This window comes from Strix uralensis, chromosome 19 (genome assembly GCF_047716275.1).
Source record: "Strix uralensis isolate ZFMK-TIS-50842 chromosome 19, bStrUra1, whole genome shotgun sequence".
In the NCBI taxonomy this organism is placed as follows: domain Eukaryota; kingdom Metazoa; phylum Chordata; class Aves; order Strigiformes; family Strigidae; genus Strix; species Strix uralensis.
In genome coordinates this window covers 8,525,945-8,553,734 of record NC_133990.1, presented here as the reverse complement: position 1 = coordinate 8,553,734, position 27,790 = coordinate 8,525,945, and the positions used below count along the sequence as shown (strand labels likewise).

The 27,790-nt window shown below is 50.1% G+C and overlaps 1 protein-coding gene across 1 annotated transcript; it reads right to left on the bottom strand.

Moving 5' to 3' along the window:
* Nucleotides 1-2,861: 2,861 nt before the first annotated feature.
* On the bottom strand, nt 2,862-27,790 carry LOC141952073 (fas-binding factor 1 homolog). Its single transcript, XM_074889097.1, has 18 exons — nt 27,740-27,790; nt 26,640-26,705; nt 26,511-26,517; nt 25,677-25,781; nt 21,286-21,473; nt 20,694-20,969; nt 17,952-18,062; nt 8,202-8,229; nt 7,693-7,698; nt 7,086-7,176; nt 6,599-6,659; nt 6,010-6,060; nt 5,795-5,870; nt 4,951-5,104; nt 4,591-4,724; nt 4,124-4,226; nt 3,607-4,002; nt 2,862-2,943 (listed from the first exon to the last, which is right to left on the bottom strand). The coding sequence occupies exons 1-18, from the start codon at nt 27,788-27,790 to the stop codon at nt 2,862-2,864; spliced, it is 1,986 nt and encodes a 661-aa protein (XP_074745198.1).

Here is a 27,790-nt window from a genome sequence, read left to right as displayed (position 1 = left end):
GAGCTTATTTCTTCCCACTGGGGATGCTCGCAGCCCCAGACGGCTCAGCGCTGTGCAGGATGAGGCCCCTCTCCAGTCCCCACCAGTACTGGGTCTAGCCCTTGGGCAAGCCAAGGGGATTTGGGCTGGGAGATGAGGCCCATGAGGTGCTGATGGAGCCTCTCAGCTGCCCGAGGAGTGGGTGCCGTACCTGGCTGTGGCTCAGGAGTGGGGAAGGGAGGGATGGAGAGTGGTAGGGCTGGATCTCCACAGGTGCTGAGCCTCTGGCTGGTGGAGCCGAGGGCACCGGGTGCTGTACCGGACCCACGACTTGCTGATGGCAACTTGGGGAGAACCCAGAGCAACTGGAGCAGCATTTCAGCCCCAGCTCTTTCTCCCCAAAACTCCATCCCTTTCCCACAGTGAAGCCCCACATACCACCTCGAGCTCAGGCTTAAACCAGACCTAAGGGCACCACAATGGTGGTGCAGACCCCAGAGGAGGGGGTGTCTCACGGGGGGGCACCCAGGGAACGGGGAAGAGCCTCTACCTTGGAGGTGCTGCTCTCGTTCTCTTCAATCTTTGCCTTCATCTGCCCCGCGTCAGCAGCCACGGAGGCGTCCTGGGGAGTGCTCACGGTCCCCTGCAGCGGGTCCTTCGCGGGCGTGAGCGACTCTGTGCCTGGGCCTCCGCCCTGTCCCCCTTCCTCTCTCGGGGGTGCCTCGGGGGGCTGGTCCCGCCCCAGGAGGGGGGGTCGGGCTGTGCCCTTGGCCCAGGGCAGGCAGGTCCTGCAGGCCCAGGTGCCTGAGCATGGCCTGCAGCAGGCTGTGCAGCGCCGTGAAGTTGACGGCCCCGACCTGGGGCGTCCCAATGGCGATGTCCAGCAGCTGGGACAGGCTGAGTGGGGTCATGGCTGCTGCCTTGCCTGACAGTCCGTTGCATCCTCATGGGGCTGGGCAGCGGGAGCCCCCAGCCTCCTCTCATAGCAGCAAGCCCAGGGCTGGGGACTCAGCCTACAGGGACAGAGAGAAAAGACCCAGGCCCTTCAGCTTCGGGGGCTTTCTGGTGGGACCCTCAGCCCCCAAAGGCAGGCACGTGTCTCGCCCGCAGCTGTGCCCCGGCTGTGCTAACTTGCGCACACACAGGAACGCTCTCGGGGAGGTAAAGCCCTGAGGAGAGCATCTCCTCCCAGCCCGGGAACGGCCACCCAGCCCCAGCCTCCTGCAGTCCCTCCTCTACACATCTCCAGCCCAACCCCACTGCTGCCCAGGTGACACTCGGCAGCCCCTACCCCAGACACAAGCACGCTGGGCTCTTCCTTCTCTGCAGACAGACTTGAGGAGAAGACCTTGCGAGGCCTCTGGGAGACAGCGTGTGTCCTGCCACCAGGGCCGGGCCGGGAGGTCCAGCTTCATCAGAAATGGAGGCTTCGAAGTCCAAGCAAGAGCTGCCCTCCCTGTCACAGTCTACGATTCCCCTTCACTTGTCTAGAAACAAGCTCAGAGCATCTTCACCACCAGAACTGGGGAAAACCAGCTGAAGAGAAAGCCCTTCGTCAGCTGCAGCCTCTGATGTCTCATTAATAGGAGACAGAGATGCCTGGGGAACTCTGTCAACACTGCTCAGGCAATGCAGGCTTGTCAATGCACACGATTTACAAAGCAGCCACAGCACACACGCTTTGGCCTGACAAATACAACTGGTGGCATCTCAGGGCTCTCCAAAGCCTTTGCCTCCATGAACACAGGCTCCCAGGGCTGCAAAGCGGGGCACAGCCATCCTCCTGCCCAGGGAGCATGGGCAGAGCTGGGTGACGATGAGTTGGCAGGGGAGGGCTCACGATCACCACCCTGATCCTGCACCTCTTGGGGGCACAGGCCCAGCAGACCTACCTGAGCCAGCGGGGCAGGGCGCTGCGTCTCCTGCTCTCCTGGGAACAAGGCTGCGGGGACTGAAAGTCAACAAGTCTGTGATTCAGACAGGCCAAGGGGAACCATTCCCTCCCAGAGGGATGAGGGCCTGGGTCTCCTCAGCAGAACGAGAAGGGTCCTGCCCCGCTCTGGCAGCTGGGGATGGGGACGGAGGCTCAGACAGGCTTGTCCAGACCCACACCCCTACCCCACCCCACGCACAGTGGCAGGGACTCTGCTCTGCAGAGTAAGTCTGGGGGCAAAGCACGGCTCCTCCTCCACCTCCCTCAACTAGGGAGGAGGCTGGGTCCCCTCAGCCACTTGCAGTGGCCTCTGAAGCGATGCTCAGCCTCAGCCGAGGGCAGGAGGGGGTCTGCCTGCACACAGCACTAGTGGCACGAGTGTTGGGGCAGCACGAACTTAGGCCCACCCATTGCTCAGAGAGAGCAAGTCCCCGGCAGCCCTCTCAAACCCCACAGGCAGCGCTGCGGAGCTCAGTGCGCCCCAGCACCGCGTCCCCACCACACCACGACATGGGCATGGTGGGATCCTGCAGCCTGGCAACCCCCTCCAGCAACGGCTGGGCAAAGCCCGGGCAGCGTTCACATGGACAAGGGCGATGCTGCGGCTCCTGCCTTTCTGTGGCTGCTTGTTTTTGCAGGGCCGGGGCACCCTCTCTGTCTCCTGCTGCCCAAACCGTACAACCACACGAAACTCACCCAAGGCACTGGCGTCTCTGGAGGGATCCCCCTGCGCAGCCTCCCAAGGGGGGAGCTGAGGCTTGTTCCGCGGTGCTGAGCCAGGGGAGTGGTGGCCTGCGTGGGCACAGAGACACGAGTGATGCACAGCAGCGCCGCAGCTCAGGGAGAAGCGCGCAGACATTCTCCTGCTCGGCATTTCAGGGAGTTTAAAGCTTGGCCGTCCCACTGTGACACCCCTCCCGTGGAGTACGCCTGAAACGCGAAGGCGGCCTTACCTGGAGCTGCGTGTGCTCGCTGCCTTGTCCGGCACGGCGGCTGCCTGTGGCTGTGCTCCTGGGGAGGCTGCTGGCGGGCTGCAACCAAAAAGCATCCGATGTGGGAGAGCCAAGGAGGCAAGACAAGATCCTCTCCCCCAACACCAGTTCCTGCCTGGCAGGGGAAAGCCTCTGTCCCACTCAGCTGTGGCAGGATTCAGCCTTTGGGCTGCAGGGGGAGCAAAGACACCTCAAAACCTCCCTCACCGCTGTTTCTCCTTGCTGCATCCACCCCTTCCCCTGGGCAGCACCAGCCCCAGGCAACACAGCCCTGCCCACGCCACAGGGCTCTCTGTCTGCAATTCGCTTCAGAGTCCCCTTCAGTGGCACAAGTCTGGACCTGGCTCCGTGTCGACTCAGCTGGAGGAGGTGCTTTGCCTCAACTAGGAGGAAGGAAAGGGAATGAAGGCAGCAACGAGGAGCACAGGGAGGAGCTCGTGGGGGTGTGCTGATCCAGGACAGCTCCGCGGGACCCACGGCACTGTGTGTCCTCTTGGCTACAATTGGCAGGAGAGCCCAGAGGTGGGAGGGGACTGTGCGCTGGATCACTGGGACACAGCCCCACGTTATTACCCCAACCCGAGACAAGACAGTGCTTAAAATTCATTTCTCACATCCGAGCCCAGGGTTTCTGAGAGCTCCTGCTGGAGCAGCTACACGCGGAGCAGACGGGAGCGCTGCGGCCATCAACCACGCCTTTACCTGACAGGAGAGCCGGGATTCAGCCCTTCGCCTGGGACTTCGGAGGGCTTGGCGGTCCTCTCCTGGGCCTTCGCCTGCGCTTGGGCTTTTTTCCGAGCCAAGGCAGCACTCAGCCAGTCCTCCTCCTCCTCCACCGGGTCAGTTTTAGCGGCTGCCTCCTCTGCAGCCAGGAGCTGTCTGGCAGGGCCGGGCTGCCCAGCTGCGGCAGGGCTGCGGGAGCTCCCTGCAGGACTGGCCTTTGCTGGAGACGACAGCTCCAAATCAAAAAATTCTTCACGTTTCAAGCCCAGCCAGCCACTTCTATTTCTGCAGCCCCATGCGGGGCTCTGGCTGGCTGACAGAGGAGCTTTGGAGAGGGGCTCTGCTTTAAGTTCGCTGTTCTTCTCGGCTGAAAACCTGCTGTGAGGAGCAGCAGTCACATCCCTGTCTGCGAAGGGACACCGGGGACCCTGCCCGCTCTGCTGCAGGGGCAGCGTGCCCGCTGGCTGCAGCTACAGACACACAGAGAGCACAATACCTCAGAGGCTGCCTTCTCGCCGGCCGGCCCTTGGCTATGGAGGCCACCGTGGGCTGGTATGCTCCAAACACAAAATCGTCCTTGTGCCGACCCTCTTCCTTCTCTGTTCAGACAAGCGGCCTTGAGTCAGCGCCCAGAGGAGCAGCCAACGGCAAAGACTCCAGCCCTCCTCCTCCTCCCCCCCTGCAATTCCCACTGACAGTGCTGCCTCTGGGAAAACACAGCTGGAAACGTCTTGCCCAGAAACCGGCGAGCAAGGGGCCTCCTCGGAGTGGCTGTGAAAAACTTTTGTTGGGAATCAGCCCACGGCCAAAGGCAGCCGAGTTACAGCTCCTGTGCAAATGCTGCCAGGCTGCCGCGAGGGCAGAAGGGCATTTCCCCTGTAAGGGCAGTAGAAATCAATCTCGCTCGCCCAGGCCAACGCTGCCACCTCTGCAGCCCTTCCCAGCATCCCTGGCTGTGCTCACCCAGCTGCTTTTGGTACTCCTTCGCCAGTTTGACCTCCCGGCGCTCTCCCAGGTCTGGCTCTTCCAGGGTTCTGGTCATGGAGCCTCGTCCCAGAAACTCATCCAGCTTGGCGCGGGCTGGCCGGACCTCCTCTCTGTTGGGGACACAGCGGCAGATGGGTTTCTCCCGCAGGCAGGGCTGGTCCTCCTCACACAGCCTTGCCAGCCTGCTCTGCCTCTTCTCTGCCACACAAGGCTGCTCCTGCCCCTTTTGGGGACCCACAGGCACAAGCTCAGCATCCCCCACCCACCATGGTGGCACCATCTCAAGACACAAGCCATCCCCCTCCTTTACTCCCCCCGCCCCTTCACCGCCCTTACTCTTCTGCCTTCTTGCCCTGCCTGCCAGCTCTTCCTGGGCCACTGCCAAGTCCCAGGGCAGCCATCAGGTCGTCACTGTCCTCTTCAAAGGTGAGCTCCTTCCGCTTCCACACTGGGGTCGCGGTGCACAGGGGCGTCTGGGCTGCAGGTGGCTCTGTGGGTGGGATCACACATGGTACGAGGTTTGAGCTGGGCTTGGGGCTTGTCTCTTTTTTTTTTTCTTTTCCTTCCTCCCAACAAGAGATCAGAGCAGCCCTGCCTGCTCTTATCTCTCAGGACCGTTTACAGAGCCACTTTTAAATAGCTCTTTTCAGTGACCAAATCTCACAGCAAGTGACAAAGTGGCAACGTGCTACTGCCTGGTCCGTGGCCACTGATGGGACATTGCTGGGTGTCACTGACACTGGGGTTTCCAGCTCTGGCGGACACGAGCAGCTTCTTCAGCTTTGCAAGTTTCCATTCAGACAATTGCTCCCCACCTTCGCACAAAGTCCCTCTTCCACCAACGCACCTTAGTCCTTGCCCCAACCCACCAGCTGCTACTCGTGTCCAGAGGGGATTTTTCAGGGTGAAAGGAGATTTGAGGGGACTACCAGACCCACTGGCATCCCTGCTGCAGCAACAAGAGAGACGAGTGCCTGTAACATGGTCACAGTGCAGCTGGATCCCACCCAGAGGTGCAACTGTGCTTTGGGGTGGACCAGCGACGCCCTCAGCCACCCAAATCCTGACCCAGAACACCGGTTCTCACCTGGCCGTGTGCAGAACAGGCTGGATGAGGTCCAAGGGAAGAGCTGAGGCTCCATTCCCAGAAAGGAAAGGTCAGTTCTGTAACCTGTAGCACCTTTCACAGTTGTCTTCCCTGGCCCAGAACCGGGTCTCGACGCTCCCAGCAGATCCGCTTCCAGGTCGTCCAAACCCTGGAAAGCAACAGGACGGCGACGGGAGCAGGGCGAGTGCTACTCCTGCCTCAGCGCTGCTTCTCCCTTCGGAGGTTGGTGCTGGAGGCCACGGCTGCAGCCCACGCGGGGCTCAGACCAAGGGTATTTCTGCACTGACCTTCAGGCTCTGCAGCAGACCTTGGGGCTCTCCGCCGGAGGCACTGGAGCCCTGCACGCCAAGGAGGGCAGAGATCAGAGACAAGCAGACTTTGGAAACTCCTCACCCCTCGCTTCCATGCTCCACCCCCCGGTTTTCCTCATTGTTTGGATTGGGAGAATACACGCCCAGCTCCTCCTGGTGTGCCCCTCACTGGAAACCCCCCGTGCCTTGATTCCTTTGCTGACATCCTACTGCCTCTGGGAGAAGCGTCAGCAACACCCAGGCTGGTGCTTTGGGTGAGGGTCCTTCCTGTGACGCTTCCTCCCAAGAGCACCCACAGCAGGGCTGGGCTGCAGCACGACGTGCCCCCCTGGCTTTGCTCCAGCCCACCCAGGGCACCCTCAAGCCCTTCTCCCACCAGCCACCCGCTCCCCCGGCCCAGCTCCCCCACAGCCACACCACAGAGGGGTCACCTCTTCAGCCAGACCTCACGGTTCCCCCCGATATCCCACTGCTGACTTGCCTGGGGTGACACCAGGGGCAAGCCTGGCCCAGCTCAGTCCCAGCCCTCAGGATACCCAGGCTCTCTCCCAAAATTCGGGCTCACCTCTGCAGCTTCCACGCCCTCTGCAGGTAATCTGTCAAAGAAATCCTCCGCTACACGGGACCTGTGACACGAGCCCGGGGGTCAGCAACAGCACCCGGGAGCGTTGGGGACAGCCAGGCCAGGTGGCAGCAGGCGGAGGGGACCACGTGGGCACACCGCGGCAGCCACGTCGTGCGACAGAAAAGGAGGCGAACATAGCACCCGCATAAAAGATGGGAGTGCTGGGACTGCTGCAGTTAAGCGAGCAACTCTCCTAAGGCAGATGTACAGGAGATGTACCGGGCTGGGCGCACCCAGCTCTCGCTGGAAAGCTGCAGGCTCTGGGCTCCCAGTTCCCAAAGGCATCGCCAGTAACTCGCCTTCCCGGGCACTCGCTGTCGGGGCAGGGAGCGAGGGGGAGAAGCCGAGGACCTGGGGCAGGTCACAAGGACCTGGGGAGCACAGGGAGATCTCCAAGAGCAAGAGGCTGTGTCTGAAAGGCACTCACTTCTGGCTGGCCGGTGAGCTGGTGCCCCGGGCTCTCCCACTGCGGCCCTTGGCCAGCCAGGAAGTTCTTGTAGAATTCACGGGGCTTTCGTCTGGAAACAAGACAGGGAGACGTGAGGATGATGGACACGGGCATATTCCTGACCTGGGCACCCCAAAGGGGGATTTGCTGTCTCCCCAAGGGACACAGAGGCTTTCAATCAGAGGCGAACTTCACTGGGCCTCCCCAAGCTGACGTCCAGCCTATTCAATGGCCTCTGACTCTGGGAAACCCTGCTTGCTGCTTCCTCCCCCTCAGAGATCACTGGCTGTTGCACCAGCACCTCCTGCTCCCAGCAGGGGACTAAGAGCACAAGGATGCTGCCCTTTCAGCTGCAGAAAAGGTTCCTTTTACCGTCCTCGAATCCCAGGAGGTCACTAAGCAGATCATCGACAGACTCTGAAACCAGACAAACTAAAGGTGTTGAGGCAGGGGAGCTCACCACGCAGGTGCAGAAAAGCTCCCAGTTTCAGTATGCCTTGCTCTTTTGAAAGCCCCCAAGCATACAGGTTTGGGCTCAAGCACCACCAGCGTAAGGCCTTCCTAGAAAGAACTGCCAGGACCTGACCCAGTACTGGGCGGAGAAAAGATTGCGCTTCACCTAGCCACAAAGGAGATCTCTCTACCGAGGAGCCAGCGGCTTCCTGTTCAGTCTCTGGCCACAAGCAGCCCTTCCTCTGGGAGCTCTCGCCCCACAGTGGCTCAGAGGCCCTGGGCAACCCCAAAAGCGCCGCTTCAATTACCAGGGGCTGCAAGAGGCCCCCAAACAGGCACCTGGGCGTCAGGTGAGGCGGAGAACTGAACTAACGACATCTATTCTGCTCTGGACTGGGGAAAGCCCGCAGGAAAGGGCTGTAGCACCCCGGTAAGCAAAGCCCCTCGGATGGCAGAGGCAGGTCAACGTCTCTGCTTCAGGGATGAGACGACGCACCCAACTGCAGCTCTCAGCCAAGGACCAGGAACCACCGCCGCAGCCAGGACCCCCACCTGATCCCGCTGCCCCCCGCCTCCGGCCCCGCGTTCCCGCAGAACAAAGCGCCTACGGACAGCGAAGGGAACGCGCCCCAGGCTACGTACCGCCGAAACTTCTCCGGGGTTTTGTAGCCTACGGAGAGAGACAAATTCCCTCATGAGAAAAGGGCGCGGGGCTGGCCGGGTCCTGCTCCAACCCCGCCGGAGCCAGGGGCACGGTTCTCCAGAGCACCCCGCAAGCAACACCGAAGCCCCCCCGCCCCCCTCCCGGCCCCGCCGCTCGGGAAACGGCCCCTGAACCGCCGGAACCCCGAGACATTCCCAACTGCAGCGGCAGCGGCGAGCACAGCCCCGCCCGCCCCCCGCGGGGTCCCTCCTGCCCCCCCCAGAGGGGCCGGAGCAGCACAGCCGCATTGCCCGGGCCCGCCTCGGCACCCCCCGCACTCACCACCGCGGCGCCCCGGCCTTCCCCTGCTCTCCCGCCGCCTTCCCGGCTCCTCCCGCTCTCCGCCGCTCCCCGCAGGGACACAAGGGTCTCCTCAGCGGCCGGCCCGGCCCGCGGCACCCCCCGTTACCTCTGGCCCACGCGATCGCCTGCTCCTGCCGGGGCCCCTCTCCGCCTCCGCGCTGCTCCGCCTCGCCCGGCCGCTCGGAACAAGGCTCCGGCGCTGCAAAAGAGCCCCGCAGGGCGCGAGTCCCGCCTGTTACTGGTTACTTGTAATTTAGTGGGAAATAACCACTTCTCAAGTTTTAGTGGTCAATAAAAACTTAATAGCAAGCGGCGAGTGAGCAAAACAGCGCTGGGTGTGCCGGGAGTCTCTGCTCTACCAGCACACACACCTCACAGGACAGAGCTGAGTCCTTTTATAGTGTAGGCTTCATCCATATTCATGATGGGCGTACCCTGAGGGGGCTGCAAAGGTGTAAACAAGGTTCGCGGGCTTTTCTCCGGTTTTCGCGGGCTTTTCTCCGGTTTTCGCGGGCTTTTCTCAGGTTTCCATCAGAGAAGGGGGGATGACTCAGCACAGGTGTTTTTGTAGTGGCTTGAAGATGGGGGCCATTTTAGCTCCCTTCTAACAACTGATTTTAACAATAGAAACTATATACATATATCTTATTTCTTATTTACAGAAGAGAATTACAAAACTGTTCGGCCACAACATCCTGACTACAACTTCTTTTTCCCCTTGAGATTTGAATAACAAATACCATATATGTTTTATTATAATTCCCCCCTTTTAACTAATTTTGTTTTTCAAATCTCCTTAACACATCAGAAACTTGTTAAATATACATGGTTCGAAAGTTAACCCAATTAATAATAACACTAGGGGCCTCATAAAATGGGGGCTTAACATCAAAATTGCGATTCCTCCCACAGCCCAAATGACTACTATAGTGAGGAGAGTTGGTGGGTTCATCTTCCAATTACTAGCTAATTGTACAAACGTGTCCCCTTTCTGTCTTGCGACAGGATTTGCATGCTCAGATCTTTTCCTTCCCCATACTTTCCAGTTCTCCTTGCCACAACAATCACCTGAACTGGTTGCTTCGAGGCCTTTCTTATTTTCCCCTCTCCATACGTCTCTGCCTCCTCCGCCTACTCTATTCCTTAGAGCAGCGGGGCTTTCCATCTTCTCGGCAGCAGTCGTATTCTTTGGGGTTAGGGTCTCGTTGTTGACACCTAAACGCCTCCCAGTTCCGGGCTTTCACTTGTGGGATCGTACGGGGCACTTGGAGTATTTGGAATTTGCAAAGAGTTTGTACTATATTCACGTTATGGGGCTTAGGTTCATTGGTATGCACACACCCTTTTTCAGGATTTATCCCTTTTATAAATATAGTCCACCATTCATGGGACTCCTTTACAATTTTTCCTGTTGATACCCCCACTCGTAAGGTTTGACTGGTTAATTTTCTTTCTCTTATATAGCACTGGTCACAGTATTCCTCTGGGGAATAGCCGTGGACGCAGTGCGCCCACCAACTTTCCTCACCAATAGTGCATTTAAAACTCACAAAAGGGTAACAAACACAGTTGGGGGTTTTACAAAACTCATTTAGTCCTTCTTCTTTCGCAACACTAGCTTCAGATCTCCTGATGTTTCAGCTACTTCCCAGTGATCAGGCGTTAAGGGTCCTTTCACTCTGGTAGCATGAGTCCATCCCTTTTCAGCAGTCCGGACAGCAGTCTCTGTTGTGAGTATAACAAGGAACGGTCCCTCCCAACGAGGGGTAAGAGAGGATTCTTTCCAAGTTTTTATTAACAGCTTGTCTCCGGGTCTTATGGAGTGCATACAAATTTCTAATGGAGGTCTCTGTACTACCATGAAGTGCTAAGGCTTGGACAATAAGCCCAAGCCAGAGTTGACCTATAGATGAATCCTGTACATTTTATAACTGATAACCATTGTGCTAATAGGTATTATACTAAGTTATAGCAAACCAACTGTTCTGATGTAAAAGGTGGGAATACTGAAGCCTGAGCAACAGGCCCTGAACTGAAACTGCTAACCCAGTGTGTAGTCATTAGTGAAATATGCATAGAAGATGTAGCTTAAACATCATAAAACATGTCTATCCTGAATGTATCCTTATATTTCTTTATGTGTGAGCAAGATAACAAGGCCACAGAAACAGTTGTCTGGCCTTGTGACCTTGCTCATAAATTAACTAGATAAGCAGGGAAACTCCCTTAGCTTCTCCCTTAAGCCCTGGCCAGGCTCTGGGGGGAACCTAACGTGAGATGAAAACCAGACATTTCCGCTTAAAACAAAGGTGTCAGCTATTCTGGCTTACTGATTTTTAGGTATATAAGGCTGGGCCCGCTCACAGCGACTTTGGAAGCCTCACCTACGGGTGGACGCACCGCGTAGGATTTCCCACTTGCAGGGAAAGGTTCTCCAAATCCTCGCTGTAACCGGGGCTCCCCAGCGACTGCGGATCTGGATGATGGTAAAGTATGCAAGTGGTGATGTATCTTTCTTAATCACTATTCTCTCTCTCTCTCAAGTAGTAATGATTTGGTGCATTACCCTGTATTTTCCTATTTGTTTAAGTGCACTGTTCTGTCTTTTCTTACTGTGTGTTTTCTGTATTATTCTGTTACATTATTTAGTTATTTCTAGTAAAATATGCCTGCTCTTTTCACTCTGGTGTCTGAGTTTAATTGATATCCCTGATCAGCAAAACATAAATTGGAGTCAGAAGTGGGATCCGACAAAAATGCCATTATTTAAAGTAACCATTGGATGTTTTAAATTGTATGAAAAGGTACCTATTGAAAAAGGAAAAGAAACTACAAATTCAGGTAAACGAGGGTGGATTTTGTTAACTGCATGTAGAAAACAACACCAGAGTAAAGAGAGGCTGTTGTTAGAGCGCTCCCAGATGGAGCGACAGAGATGTGATTTGCAGAGTCAAATAGTGATGTTGCAATGCCAGAATAAGTTGTTTGCTGATAAGGTGGATACTTATCAGACAGTGGCAGAGAAAGCTGCGGTGCGAGTAGCACAATATAAGTATAGGAAAAGGAGAAAGTGTAAGAAAGTGCATGCAGTGATTGCAGAAGCGGGTGTGCAGTGGGATCCTGGTAGAGATCCTAATAGTGGGCAAGCTGTGAGGAAGGATATGATAGAGGATCATACACAGTATGAAGTAAATGATATAATTGAAAGATTTAAGCAGAGACCGGGGGAATCCTTGCTCTCTTGGATGGTGCATTTGCAGGATCAGGGAGTGGCAGGGGTAACCCTAAACGCAGGAGATTCTAAAAGGTTTTTGATTTTAAGTTCAAATGCTTTTGTGCAGGATGCATTTCAAAACAACACTCAGGATATTAATTTGTTAGCACTGGCTGCTCTGGGATGTAATACCAAATATCCTACAGAGAATGATTGGCTGGCATCTGACCGTCAGTGGTATACTTTGCGAGATTGTATACAGCGAATGAAAGAGGAAGGGATGAAAGCAGCTGTTTCTGTAGGAGACGCTGACTTTATGATGTGGCATCCTTTGTCGGTCACTATGAGAAACAGAGTGATTCAAACCGTTCCACTGACATATAAAAATGTAATTATGCCCCTTCGCATTAATGAAATGGGGGATCCCCTCGATGAAGTAATAGAAAAAGTGCAACAGTTACGTGACCTTGAAGAGTGGAGCCCCCGAGGGAGTGCAGGGAATCGAGATACTCGAGACAGCCCTAAACGCAGTGAAAACAGGATTTCTCGTAAGGAAATGTTTACGGCTTTGTTAAAAGACAGCATGTCTCATGAAAAAATTTATGGTGTTCCAACTAACGAGCCGTGGCGAATATATACACAGAGAGGGCTGAATAAACCTAGCAAGAGAGTGCAGAGTGCTAAAACTAAGGATCCAGGGACAACTCAGCCTATGGCACCCCTTCTCGAACCTCAACGGGACCCTCCATCTGCCCACGGAGGGTCCCCCATGAGTGGATCACTGGTTCCGGGGGTGAAAGAGGATTGGGCAGCATTTTCTGACTTGTACCCTTTGCAGGAGGCAAGGGAGGGGAATCAATATTATAATCAGCACATATGAATTAATGGCCAAGTTCCAGGGCAGTGAGTGCAGAAGGACCGATGGCCCCATGTAGAACTTAAAGTTTTGGTTTGGTTTTTTTTTTGGTTTTTTTTTTTTTTCTTTTGTTGTTGTTTGTTTTTTATCTAGAACAACCAGTCCCCACAAACTGTAAATACCCTAATTGAGGCTGGAGCAGAGGCCTCCTTAATATATGGGAATCCCAGGAAATCTAAAAGACAACCTGTAATTATTACAGGTTTGGGAGAAAAATAAATTAAAACTGTACAAACACAAATGGAAATGAAAACAGGAAACCTCCCAAAATTATTATATTCAGTCATGATTGTCCCCATTCCTGAATATAAAATCAATATAGACATTCTAAAAAGACTAACTTTAAATCTTTCTGATAGTCAGTATCAGTTTGGAGTTAAACCCTGTATTAGTACCAGACCTGTTATGGTCAGCAAAGTAAAAAAAAAAAAAAAAAAAAAAAAAAAAAAATGCCTCCTGAGCAGATCCTGGCTGCAACTAAGTTAGTTACAATGAGGCAATATAGAATTCTGGGAGGACATGAAGAGATATCACAGACAATTAGAAATTTATTAGATGTAGAAGTTTTGAGGTGGCAGTCCGGTGTGGCCTGTCAAGAAAAGTGATGGATCCTAGAGAATGACAGTGGATTTTAGAGAAGTAAACAAACATACTGCACCGCTTGCAGCAGCTGTGACAGACACTGTCACTTTAATAGAAGAAGTTCAGAAACATCCAGGAACTTGGTACGCTGTAATAAATTTAACTAGTGCATTTTTATTTTTTTTTTTTACTATCCCAATTGCAGAAAAGCATGTGCTTGCACAAGGGTGGCTGCAGAGCCCCACTATCTGTTATAGAATTGTAGCTGAACACTTAGATGAAATACAGCTGCCTCCTCACACACAATTAAGCCACTATATAGATGATATTTTGATTCAAGGAAATGATGAGGAGGAAATACAACAAGTTCTTGAATTAGTGGTAGATCATATGAAACAGAAGGGTTGGGAAATTAACTCTGCAAAAATCCAAGGACCGTCTGAGACAGTGAAATTTCTGGGAATTCAATGGCATTGCGGGCATCAAGCCAGCCCCACATGGCCCTGACCACCCCAGAAATCCATCTCATTTTCCAGGACAACCTGTCTTAGTCAAACTCCCCATGGTGGGAACAGTACTATTAGTATTGGATACCCAAATAAACAAGTATACCTGGAAAGCAAAGATGCTCATGGAAAGGAGCACAAAATTAATACAAGGTGGATTATCCCATCTTTCTAATTATAACCCACTTCCGGTTCTCAAAATGAACCGAGAAGCTTTTCTTTCCTTTTTCTTGCAGGTAAACCCCCCGGAGAAAGATATCCTGAGTCACGACGGGGGATCCTTATATAATGGGTTGTTTTTTTTTTTTTTTTTTTTATACAGTGTTGATGTTCATTGTCTTATTAATATTTCTAGGATGTATTGTCTATTATTGCAAAAATTGCTTTGGGTGACTGTTCCCCTCTCCCTTGGTTCTGGGGGAAGCACCGGCTTCCTAAGTATTAACCAAGAATGGGAGGAAAACGAATTTGTGAGTTTAAGTCATTCTGTTACGAGTATTATGAGCAAACAACAGACACCAAATCAGGGGAAGGTCCCTTTGCTAACGGGGCCTGGCCTTTAAAAAGTCATTACTGGGCCCATGAAGGCAAGATGGAAATACCAAGACCTAAACCACACATGCACTCTGGGCTGGGGGGCATGGAAATCCATCTTCCTGCTGCAAAGGCAGACCCCAGCTCCAGCGAGCCAGACCATCTTCAGCTCCACAATTGACAGCAACAACCAGAATATTTTCCCTTGTGATATGTATGTGTTAGTCTTATAAGTGTTCATGTAAAACATCCTGTAATTGTACTTGTTCATGTAGACAACCACCTTTCTCCCCCCCCCAATCCCCAAGGACCGGGAGTACATCCATTAGGCCCAGCGTGGGACACATTTTAGTTAAATATGTTTGGTTAAAATATTGTTAATTGACATTGTTATTGTCACTGTTACCTTTATTATATGTTTGGTTAGGATGTTGTTAACCATTGTCAGTGTCAATATTGTTTTATTTGTTCTTTGTAGTGTTATTGCTCATTTACCTTTGTTTAAATCTGGGATAGAAGTTTCTAGGCCCAGATGACACATGCGCTTTAGGATAAAGGGGCGTGGAAAACCATTTTCCTGCTGCGTATGCTGACCCCAACTTTGGCAGACCAGGGCAACAGACTGCGTGGGCTACCAGAGCCACAAACACTCAGTGATATATTACCAGAACCATAGAAAAATAATGGATAATATGTTAGTAATAATTTCAATTCACTTTATAGCCTTAGCCTTGATAATCATTTTCTTATTTGTTCTTATAATACTTTTTTTTTTTGTCCCTGTGAATGTCAATCATGTAAACTGCCGTTGTGTTCTTCTACTGATTCCTTGCAACCTTAAAATTGGTTTGTAGAATGTTTTGGTTTTGTAGAGTTAGTTAATTTTGAGCATGACATGTTTGTTAGAGATGTTGTTAGCTATATGCTTGTTAACTGAAGATATTCATATTTGTTAAATATATTGTTAGTTACATGTTTATTAACAGAAAATTTATATATCTGTTAAAGATGTTATTAGTTATATGTTAGTCAGAAATATCGTTAGTTGTCATGTTGCACGCTATTTCTGTCCTTTCTTTCTCTCTCTCTTTATATCTCTATCCTTTGTGCCACCACGAGGACAGCAATGTCAAGCCATGGGGCAGTGTGAGAGACTGTATTGCCTCGACATTGCTGCTGCACCACTACCACTACCTGGCCTCAACATCCTGTCCCGTGAAGGAGTACGCTCTGAAGGAGATGAATTGTCCCCGAAGAAACCACTATATCTGCCTGAAGCCAGAACAACATCATCCTTGGCAGTGCCTGCCAAGCTGCGCTTGTGCACGAGCCAGGTGGAGGAAAAATCAGGGTGAGGAAGGCGTGCAGAAGCTGAAGACACCACAGGCCAACACCCCTTCTCCAGCATGACCACTGAGAACACCTGGACATGCGCACCTGGAGGAGCACGGGGCGGCACGTATGACAATGAGCTCCGTGGAAATGGGCGGACTCTTTGGAGAAATTGTGGGGACTTGGACAATAAAAAGACTGCGTACTCCTCTCTCAGGGCTCAGAGCTGAGATTTCAGGAGAGACTGAACCAACAGGACATCACTGGATTCGTGGTGGTGACTGATTTTGCTGCATCTCTTCTGTTTGCTTGCTTAGGTATTCTGACTTTCTTTCTTCTTTCCTCTGTCCTATTGCTGTTATTGCTTGTTACAGGAAATAGAGTTTACAAGGTTGCATGGTATCTAACCTCGTTTGTGTCTTAAGATCACTACTAAGATCATTTAAGAACCCTCCCTGATATTGGATCGGGACATGCCTGACAAAACATCATCAACTGATGAACGAAAACTAATGTCACTAACCATAGAGATGGTTTGAGAGCCATGATTCACCTATAGGTCAAAGGACCGAATGAAGTGCTAAGGCTTGGACAATAAGCCCAAGCCAGAGTTGACCTATAGATGAATCCTGTACATTTTATAACTGATAACCATTGTGCTAATAGGTATTATACTAAGTTATAGCAAACCAACTGTTCTGATGTAAAAGGTGGGAATACTGAAGCCTGAGCAACAGGCCCTGAACTGAAACTGCTAACCCAGTGTGTAGTCATTAGTGAAATATGCATAGAAGATGTAGCTTAAACATCATAAAACATGTCTATCCTGAATGTATCCTTATATTTCTTTATGTGTGAGCAAGATAACAAGGCCACAGAAACAGTTGTCTGGCCTTGTGACCTTGCTCATAAATTAACTAGATAAGCAGGGAAACTCCCTTAGCTTCTCCCTTAAGCCCTGGCCAGGCTCTGGGGGGAACCTAACGTGAGATGAAAACCAGACATTTCCGCTTAAAACAAAGGTGTCAGCTATTCTGGCTTACTGATTTTTAGGTATATAAGGCTGGGCCCGCTCACAGCGACTTTGGAAGCCTCACCTACGGGTGGACGCACCGCGTAGGATTTCCCACTTGCAGGGAAAGGTTCTCCAAATCCTCGCTGTAACCGGGGCTCCCCAGCGACTGCGGATCTGGATGATGGTAAAGTATGCAAGTGGTGATGTATCTTTCTTAATCACTATTCTCTCTCTCTCTCAAGTAGTAATGATTTGGTGCATTACCCTGTATTTTCCTATTTGTTTAAGTGCACTGTTCTGTCTTTTCTTACTGTGTGTTTTCTGTATTATTCTGTTACATTATTTAGTTATTTCTAGTAAAATATGCCTGCTCTTTTCACTCTGGTGTCTGAGTTTAATTGATATCCCTGATCAGCAAAACATACCATCCCTTTTTTGCGTAGTTCTGTTATAAATGCTGAGGCAGAGCCGAAAATATCTTTTATAAATTTATTTGCAATAAGAACAAGTAAAAAAAAATTGGCACGCTGGGGGGCAGGGGGGGCTTCCTGCTCCGGGTAGCACCGGGTGGGGCTACGTCACTCTCTTTTATAGTCCCATCTTCACATGCGCAGCAGGGTCCCTCAAACTTTCCCGGGCTTTCTGGTGTCGCCGGGGCTCCTGGCAGGGATTCCTCCAATCATATTTCACCTGCACAATCCGGTGTTGCTGGGGACTTCTGACAGGGGTCCCGCCAGTAATTTTCCACCTGCTTAGCATCTGTCACTGAGGAAAAAAAACCTCCAAACCCCTTTTAACAATCAAACTATGACAAATCTCCTTTAACTTATGTACATGGTAAACTCTTAACAAAGTCATCATATTTTAACACGAATCACCACCATATTCTTCACAATCCCTCACCTTTTGTTTTATTAAATTGATTCGTGTTTCGGTTTCAAAACGTGCTAGGGTCTGTTGTATGGGATTTGGGTGTTCTGTTTTCTTGATTTTAACTATCATTAGTGGGTGTATCTTTCCTCCTTTGGCTAATTCAGGATCCATTGGTATTGCAGAGATTTGCATCCCTTGAACGACTGAATGAATCAATCTAATAAAACATGGTATCATACATGGTATAAACATTAGGGCAGCAAATGCACACAACAGGTAAAATAAAAGCTGTTTTACCCACGGGGCTCCAGGTAACCAGGACCATAGATCGCCATTCCAGCCACTCCATGTTTGGACAGGGACATGAGCCAGTTTTCTGATATCTGTGGTCAATTGAAGGACCACTTCTCCTACATCATCTATTTCTAGGCAACAATTGGAGACATTTGATTTTCCACATACCCCTCCCTCTTCAGCGAGCAGGTAGTCCAGGACCATGCGATGTTGGAGGATCGCAGTGCGCATCTGTTGAGCTAAAAGATCTATGGCATTAGCAGTTTTATTCGTAATGATTTCTAAAACTGCTTGCAGTCTAATTATACGATTTAAATTATAAATTGGTTCTCTTGCCCCTGATATTGGTTCATTAGGGTTCCAGGAGGCAGGTCCATAGTGTTTAATTATTCTCTCAGGAGGCCACTCATTTTCCCCCCACTTTTGTGTTCCACCTATTTTGAAATCAATGGATCGCTTTCGACGGGTAATACTCTTATTTCCTAATTTATCATATAATTTTATTCCTAACTGGGGGCCATCCGCCTCTGGAAGAAGGAAAAATAGAGGTCAGATAATCCCTACATAGCAAATTCCTGACCAGTTCATTGGTAATTGTTTGTAGGCAGTATGTCCGCATATCCAATAGTGGCCTTTTTTGACCTTTGTACCTTTGGCAAATGGTCCCTCTGCAGTCCTTGGGGTTTGAAAATAAGTCGTATTTTTGTCACCCAAAGCGCTGAAAACCTCGTTTAAATTATTATTTATCCGTATAGTACAATACCAGGACCCAGTGTCATTTTTCCATTCGCAAGTTCGATTATAAAAATTGTTTCCTCGTAGTTTGGCATATTCAGTTTCATTTTTGTCTGACCAGAACCCCTTGAATCCTTTGCTGCGTCCTTGTTCATTAAGCCACAACCATATATAGATACCTCTATCTTTGTTAATTAATTTATGTGTAAGCGTCCATTGACACTTACTCTCTCCCACATTAACTCCTCCTTTCTGAGTTCGGTTCAGACAAAATTTACCCTTGTTAGGAAATTGAACTGGCCATTTTTCACTATCTTCCCAGGTAGTATTATTAACATCACTATAGTTACTTACAATTTGTGATGGGGAAAGCGGCACAGAAACCCACGGCCAACTTGACAATCCCAAAGGTCCCCCACAAACCCAGCAATGACTTAAATTGAAAGTTTTACTTATAGTTTTTGCTAACAGAACAAACTCATTCTCTTCAAAGGGGTCATATAAGCTGGTAGCGTTTTGACCCTTTTTAGCCATCACGAGGCCAACACACAAAATGAGGGGAAAAAGCCAGTCGCCATCGTGAGGTCCGGTATGGCACGTTTTTCTGTTTATCCCTGGACCCATTGGGTTGCTGCCAACGGTCGGGTTTGTGTCTTCTTAACAGCAAAAATGGAGGCCAACCCGGTCTTGCCCTCACTTGGACTTACTCTCAGCTTTTCCCTCACTCTCTTACTTCCCTTTTCTTTCGGTTTCTTTGTCCAACTATACAAACTGACTTATGTTTTCATGCAAAACAGTCTAAAACCGAAAAAAACCCTGTGAATGTTACAACCTTTTAACATATATACATACACGCAGGGTTCATGTGGATGATTCAAGATCTTTACTACTGTTGATGTCGCTCTGTCTGCCTCGGTAAGTCCAGTCCTATTTTAACTCCGTCGCATTCGGAGCTTCAAATCTCCAGGCGTTGACTTGATCTTCCAATTTGATTCACCTGTGACTGGTCCTTTCACCCTGGAAATATGAGTCCATCCTCTTTCAGCAGTTCTTACAGCTGTCTCCGTAGTCAACAATACCAGGAATGGTCCTTCCCATCTAGGAGATAAGCTTTCCTCCTTCCAGGTTTTAATCATTACTTTACCAAATATAGTCAGGGGATAGTTGGTTAAGTAGCATATAGGGGTTTGCTACCACAGGGAGACGAGCCACAGTTCACTGATTCACAGCCCTTAAATCTTGCACCAATCTGTAAGATCCGTCTGATTTTAGAACTGGTAAAATAGGTGTATTATTATGTGGAGACATGCAAGGTTCCAATGTGCCTTTACTTAGTAATTCGTCTATTATTGGTTCCAACCCCTCTCGACCCTTTAGGGGAATGGGGTATTGTTTTATCCGAATTGGTGTCTCCGGATCAATTAAATTAATTTTAATAGGTTTTATTTCAAGTTTTTCAGTCTCTCCTTTTGTATACCAAACTTTGGGATCTATCTGTTTGTTCATCTTTTTCCGCTAATGTATAAATTTTTAGTTTTCTTGTATTATTATTAATTTTAACTCCGTAATTAAATCTCTTCCCAGAAGGTTATTTTCAGCCTCTGGTAGCAACAATAAATCCCCTATAACGATGCGGTGTTGGGATTCTATTTCTACATCCCCGACAATTGGTACTTTAAATGGTTCCTCTTTAGCTCCTGTTACTAGAGCAGTTTCTTTTTTCACTTTACATCCCCTCAGAATGTTTTTCACAGTTGATTTTTCGGCACCCACATCTACTAAAAACTCAAACTCCTCTCCCTGGGGACCTAATTTCATCAAGGGCTCCTCTGATGTCTTTGTCCCCAGGAAATAGAGCCCCTGACACCCCTATTCTTCTTTAAACATCCTTTCATCCCGCTCTCGCTTTCTACAATTCCGTTGTAAATGTCCCTTCTTTCCACAATAATAGCAGGCTGATGTGTTTTCCCTAATTACTGTCCCTCTCTTTTCACCACCTAATGCTCCAGGTGATTCATTAGGGCGAGATCTCGGAGGCTTCTCCTCTCTCCGCTGAGTTTCTCTGACTGCTGCAACAAATATTTTTGCATTCACTCTCTGCTTTTCTTCGTCCCTTCTACCATATACCTTCTGTGCTTCTCTCAACAGCTCCTGCAGACCCTGATCTTGCCAGTCATCTAACTTTTTTAATTTCTCTCTGGTATCACCCCACGATTTGGCCACGAACTGAGTTTTCAGCAAAGCCTCTCCCACCGGGGAGGTCGGGTCTACCCCCGAACGTATTTGTAAAATCTGTTGCTCGCTCTCTGCTTTATTCCCCGGCCGGGCTCCTCTAGCACCGCGGTCAGACCGCAGCGCTCGGCGCAGCCCCCGCGGGGGTGCAGCCGCCGTCGGGCCCCCTCCCTGCGGTGCCGCGGGGGGGCCGGGTCCTGGTGCGGGGTCGTGCCGCGGTCCTAGGGGCCGCCTGCCGCCGCCAACGCCTTCCCAAACCTCTGCCCCACTATTTGTTGTTTGTTTCTGTTTTTCTTGGTTGCTGGTTCTGCTAGTTGATGGAGGGGAAGGAGCGGTAAGCTTTGGTTCCTCATCCTCTGAGCTTCCCTCATGAGGAGGAGGAAGATTTTCTAAAGGTTCCCATTCTTTTTCTTTGAAAGTTTTCTTATTAGTGTTTTTATTTTTTTAGTAATAACATTTTTGATGTTATTCGGGAACCTCTCCACACCTGAGCATAGTTACATTCTTCTTGATTATAGGGTTTTTTATTACTTAGGTATGAATTTAACGCCTGACATGTCCAATGGTCAGTAGTTCCAAATTTTGGCCAAAATAAATCATCAGATTTGATAGGTTCTTCGGTCCATTCGACCATGCGATACTGAATCATTTTTTCTTTACTTTTCCGTTTTGTTTCTGACCAATTAGCCCAATTTCTTAGCATACAACCCAGGAGACTGTCCTGAGAAGTGTCAGGCAAATCGCTCCCTCTCTGGGAACCTCTCCGTGGGTTCCCCGAGCCGCGGGATTTACTCCCTTTCTGGCCCATAACCCTGGGATAAAACCTATCCCAAATCTCTTGCCGGCAACCCTGGGATAAAACTAATCCCGTATCAACCCTAGGATAATGCCTATCCTGAAAACCCTTGCCTGAGTCCTTTCAAACCTTTTTTTTTCTTTCGCTTCGCCCCTTCGCCGGCCAGGCCTCTTGCGAGACTCTGGAATCGCGGCTAGAAGGGCTCCGCACTCGCTTCGTGACACTGTCACGTCTCAGTCACACCGCACTCACTCAGGCAGAAAATCACCCCTCCTGCACCAAGCGTCGCTCACAGTCCGAGGTCTTCGCCTGGATCCTCCGCGGGAAATCTCCGGGGAGCGTTGTCTGGGGATTTCGCTTTTCTTTTGCTTGTTCTTATTGCCTTCTGTTCGTGATAGTGTCGGTCCGAGGAAGCAAAGGAATTCGGGAGCCACCTAAAAGGTGGGGCGCGCCTCCCCTGGAAACCAATACTCCACGGGTCCCGAAGTATCACGTCGAGGTCACCAAATTGTTATAAATGCCGAGGCAGAGCCAAAAATATCTTTTATAAATTTATTTGCAATAAGAACAAGTAAAAAAAAATTGGCACGCCGGGGGGCAGGGGGGGGCTTCCTGCTCCGGGTAGCACCGGGTGGTGCTACGTCACTCTCTTTTATAGTCCTTTCTTCACACACGCAGCAGGGTCCCTCAAACTTTCCCGGGCTTTCTGGTGTCGCCGGGGCTCCTGGCAGGGGTTCCTCCAATCATATTTCACCTGCGCAATCCGGTGTTGCTGGGGACTTCTGACAGGGGTCCCGCCAGTGATTTTCCACCTGCTTAGCATCTGTCACTGAGGGGAAAAAACCTCCAAACTCCTTTTAACAATCAAACTATGACAAATCTCCTTTAACTTATGTACATGGTAAACTCTTAACAAAGTCATCATATTTTAACACAAATCACCACCATATTCTTCACAGTTCTTTTCTCCTATTCATGAGGTTTATTAAGTATGGTTGCAAATTGTCTTTTTCCAATACTGGGTGATCAGTGGGAAATTCCATATCATAGGACATACCATATAGCATTTCAAACGGGGATATTCCAGTATCAGTTCGGGGCTGGGTCTGGATATTCAGAAGTGCTAGGGGTAAGCACTTAACCCAAGACATCTTTGTTTCTAACATCAATTTGGTAAGTTGTTTCTTGAATTCCCCATTCATTCTTCCTACTTTTCCTGAGCTTTGTGGATGCCAGGGAGTGTGGAATTCCCACTTGGTCCCCAGGGAAGTCAATGTCTCTCTGATTACTTTAGACACAAAGTGGGGACCCCTGTCCGAATCGATTGCTTCTGTATTTCCATACCTAGGGATGATGTTTTCTAAGAGTATTTTTACCACAGTATTTGCCGTAGCTCGAGTGGTGGGAAAGGCCTCCACATAATGAGTGAGATGATCTACCAATACTAGGAGGTATTTGTACCGTCCTACTTTTGGTAGTTCTGTAAAATTGATTTGAATTCTTCCAAATGGTCTGTATGCCAAATCTCATCCCCCTTGAATCTTTTCTCTTAATTGGTGTTTATTAATTTTCTGGCACGTTAAACAGCTTTTTATTATTCCCTTAGCAACATTATAAATCCCTATGCACATGTATTTTACCAACGCTTGTACTCCCCAGTGAGTAGTATGGGGGTTTGTTACTACAGGAAATCTGGTTACAGTTCTTTTGTTGATTTCTTGCACTAATCTATAATTCCCATCTGCCTTCTTAACAGGCAATATTGCAGTATTCCCCTGATTAAGGAGTCTCTCTATTTCAGGCTTTAAGCCTCTCCTGTCTTCTTGCGGCAAGGGATACTGTTTGATTCTAGTCGGGATCTCTGGGTTCCTAATGGTGACTTCGAAGGGGGTGATATCCAATCTACCCACTGTCTCTGGGGTATACCATACTTCTGGGTTAATCTTTTCTTCATCCGCCACTGTGAGGGGGCATAATATGACTTTGAGTTCTTTTTCTTCTACTTTCAGATTAATTCTCAATTCTATAATCAGATCCCGTCCAAGTAAATTATAATCTGCTTCTGGTAATTAATAAAAATGTTCTAATCACTTATTTGCATTTTGATTCAACAATCACATCATGAAGAACCGGGGCCTCAAATGGTTCACCTTTAGCCCCTATTACACTGATTTTTTCTGATGATACTTTACAGCCTGGAGGCAGAGCCTGAATGGTAGATCTTTCGGCTCCTGAGTCCACAAGGAACTCTATCTCTTGTCGCTGAGGACCCACTTTAAGTTTTATCAAGGGCTCTTTGTTCTTTGGGTCCCCAAGCACATAGAGTTCCTGACCCCACTAATCTTCAGAAAACATTTTCTCATCTTGGATTCTCCTCTGGCAAACCTTCTTCACATGCCCCTTCCTTTTGCAATAAAAACATTCCACTTCCTTCATATTAAAGTAGGCAGAACCATTCAATGAATGAAAATCTCTGATCCCAAAGAAACCATGGCCTCCAGGTAAACATCACATAAAACATCCATGTTCTGCACAGCTTTATTACATGCAGGCACTGGGGAATGCACAGAACAGTTTTCAGGCTAAAATAATGCAGTTTGCTGCATGTTTGAGCTGTTACACACTCTGCATTGCCTCCTCTCAACCTGAAACTCCTACTGGGTCTAGACATTTAGAGCAAGGGTAGTTTAAATCTACCTAGACTGTTGCACATGTACTTCCAGATGCAATCAAATAAAGCATCTGGGCAGCTATACCACACACGTGCTGCGCGGTGTTTATGTAGCACATCACAAATTACAAAACTGGCAAGCTCTAGGCCACGGCCTGTTGAGGAGAAAGTCTGCAAAGGGCACAGCAGCATCCTCCTCCTTTGGAAAAGACACAACATTTATGAGCTGCCTAGTCAGTGTGCTACAATTATGTTAGTTCCCCGTCTTTTGGCTAAGAAGTACAAACCAGATTAGCAGCTCCAAAAGAATGTGGTCCGGGGGCAAATTAGCTGGAACTTGGCTCCCCAGCCCATATACCTGCCTGTATGCTAGAACCCTGATTCTGTTGTGTTTTTTTTTTTTTTTTTTTTTTTTTCCCCCAAATCCTGTCAATGATGTAAGAGAGCTGCCTGCTTGAAGAACAGGCAGCTAGATTAAGCTGCAGATCTGCTCACTTCTTTCCCTCTTGGACTATTGCTTTCACTCTGATAATATTTTACTCCGATTTTCTTTATTTAAATTGATTCATCACTGCTAAGAAGAAAGCTGCTGAAGCTAGCCAAGGGCTTGTATCTATCACAGTGATCTGTTGATCCTTGTCTACAGTCCTCAAAATACCAAGAGGACAGAAAGTTATAAGCTGTCACCTTCTGATCACCAAGTCAAGCAGGCAAAGGTATACTGAATAATAAACGAGTCAGGAAGAAGTGAAACAACATTTAAAAAGATCATTATCTGGGTATTCAAATTGATAACGAGAACAATACCACCACTTCAAGTAGGAATCCACCTAAACTTTCTGAGCTTCTCTCAGCAATTAATCTATTCCTCTCCCTTGCCAATCTTCGATCTTTTCTAGCTTCTTCCTAATATCTGCCCAAGACTTAGCCACAAACTGAGTCTTTAATAATGCCTGCCCCACAGGGGTGGCAGGATCTACTCCCGAGTACAACTGTAAACTTTTTCTCGTCCTTCTTCTGTTGTTCACTAAGAGCCTTATTAATATTCTGCCCTCGGGGAACTGACTCTCTAATTCCTTGAATTATGATCATTCTTAAATCTGCCATGTGGGTTCGGTGGCCTGGGTCTTGATTATTCCAGTTGGGTTTTACCAACAGCCACTTCTGATCTGCTGTGGGACCCACTTGATGTTGCTGGTCCCAAAGTCTCATATCTGCCCTCCTGATCATATCTCGTTCCTCCATAGTAAATAGAATTCCTAGGATAGATTGTAATTCATCTCAGGTATATAAATTTGGGCCAAGAAACTGGTCCACCCGTTCGGCTACGCCAAGCGGGTCCTCTAATAGGTTCCCCATTTCTTTTTTAAAATCTCTCACATCTCCAGTGTTGAGGGGAACAGCAACATACCCCGCTCCCGGTTCCCCTTGTGCCCCCACTCCTGGCACAAGCATTTCTCTAAGGGGGTATAACCTCCCTTCCTTAACTTTGCTTCGGGTAACCCGCTGAGGGGGTCTGGGAGATTTGGGGTCAGAATCATTGGTTACAAGTATGAGCGCGTTAGAAAGGGGGGGGCTCAGCACAGAGCCCCCTTGAGACAGTTTACTGCAGCCTGTCTCTGAGCAGAAACCTAAACGCTAATTTGGCATTACGGAGCCTCACTAGGGCCGCTCGGTGCCCCCTGCCCCAGCCCCACCCCCCCCAGGGCAGCTGGGTGCTCGGGACGGGCCCTCCCGGCTGGGGAGGGGGCAGCTCTGCCCCCCCCCCGCTCCCCCACGCTGGGCCAGGCTCCGCGACACTGCTCCAGGGCTCGGCTTGGGCACACTGCTCGGGTCGGGCCGGTGGCGCCCCGGGAACAAGCCCTCTCCCAGCTGGAGCCAGCAGCGGGAGGAGTTCAGCTGCCTCCACCCCGAAGGCAACGCTGCCCCGGGGCGGGGGAAGCTCCTCAGCCCCGGGGAGTTGGGGGGGGCGGGGGGGAGGTGGATGTCATGACTTCTTGGGGAATTTTTCCAATTCTCTAACATAACTCCTAAAGGACTATCTAGTGGGATATCCGGCAATTCTTCCTTGCCCCCACCCATGGATCCAGAGGGCTTGCTTTCCCTCTGTCCCATCTTCCAGAGTGCCTTCTTTCACACACACACACGCGCTCCCCTTATTCGTGACTCGCTCCCTCGCGGGCTACGAGAATTGCACGACTAAAGGGTCCGCACTCGGGTGATCTCTTCGAGACCTCTCACTCACTCGCACTCTGGGATTACCAACCCCAACCGAACGGATAACCGCACAAACGCAAATACTTACTCCTCCCCGGAGTCTTCGATCGGTCTTCATGCACAAAATTTAAGGGGTTCTGCAGATTCTTTTGCTCACTCCCGAGTCCGAATTAAAAGGGGTTCGGATATCCAGCATTTTGGCCACGAGATCCTCAGACTGAGGCTATCCGAAGATAGGGCGCCTCCCCTATCCGGGGTTTCGCACCAAAAGATCTGGATCCGAGTCACAGCACCAAATTTGTTATTGATTACTTGTAATTTAGTGGGAAATAACCACTTCTCAAGTTTTAGTGATCAATAAAAATTTATTAGCAAGCGGCGAGTGAGCAAAACAGCGCTGGGTGTGCCGGGAGTCTCTGCTCTACCAGCACACACACCTCACAGGACAGAGCTGAGTCCCTCTGCAGTGTAGGCTTCATCCATATTCATGATGGGCGTACCCTGAGGGGGCTGCAAAGGTGTAAACAAGGTTCGCGGGCTTTTCTCCGGTTTTCGCGGGCTTTTCTCCGGTTTTCGCGGGCTTTTCTCAGGTTTCCATCAGAGAAGGGGGGATGACTCAGCACAGGTGTTTTTGTAGTGGCTTGAAGATGGGGGCCATTTTAGCTCCCTTCTAACAACTGATTTTAACAATAGAAACTATATACATATATCTTATTTCTTATTTACAGAAGAGAATTACAAAACTGTTCGGCCACAACATCCTGACTACAACTTCTTTTTCCCCTTGAGATTTGAATAACAAATACCATATATGTTTTATTACACCGCCTGCCGCCGCCCCGGGGAGCCCCCACCTCTCCGCCGCCGGGCGCCCAACGGCCCAACCGCCGCCTCTCCGCACCCGCTGCACGGCGCGCGCTGCCCGCCCGCGCGGCTCTTCACGAGACAGACCCCCCCCAGCCGCGGGCCGAGGAGCGCGGCAGGAGACGCTGCAGCGGCGCCGCAGGGAGACACACGCGAGAGGCTGGCGGGGCTCAGAGCAACGTCTGTGCCCGGGAAGGGGTTTGCAGGGGGACACCCACCATCGGGGATTTGATTTCGCTCCTTTCTTGCCCTTTGAGGGAACTTCCTGGTGTCCTCCCCTCTGCCACCAGAACCGCCCCGGCTCCACAGGGCTCCCTCCTCCAGCCCACCCTGTGCTGCCCAGGCAGCCTCATCAGCTCCACACTCTGCACCCCACAACCACAGTTCCGCTACTCGCAAGTGCTTGAGACGTTCCCCGGCTGGGAGGGCCTCCACTCCCCCCAT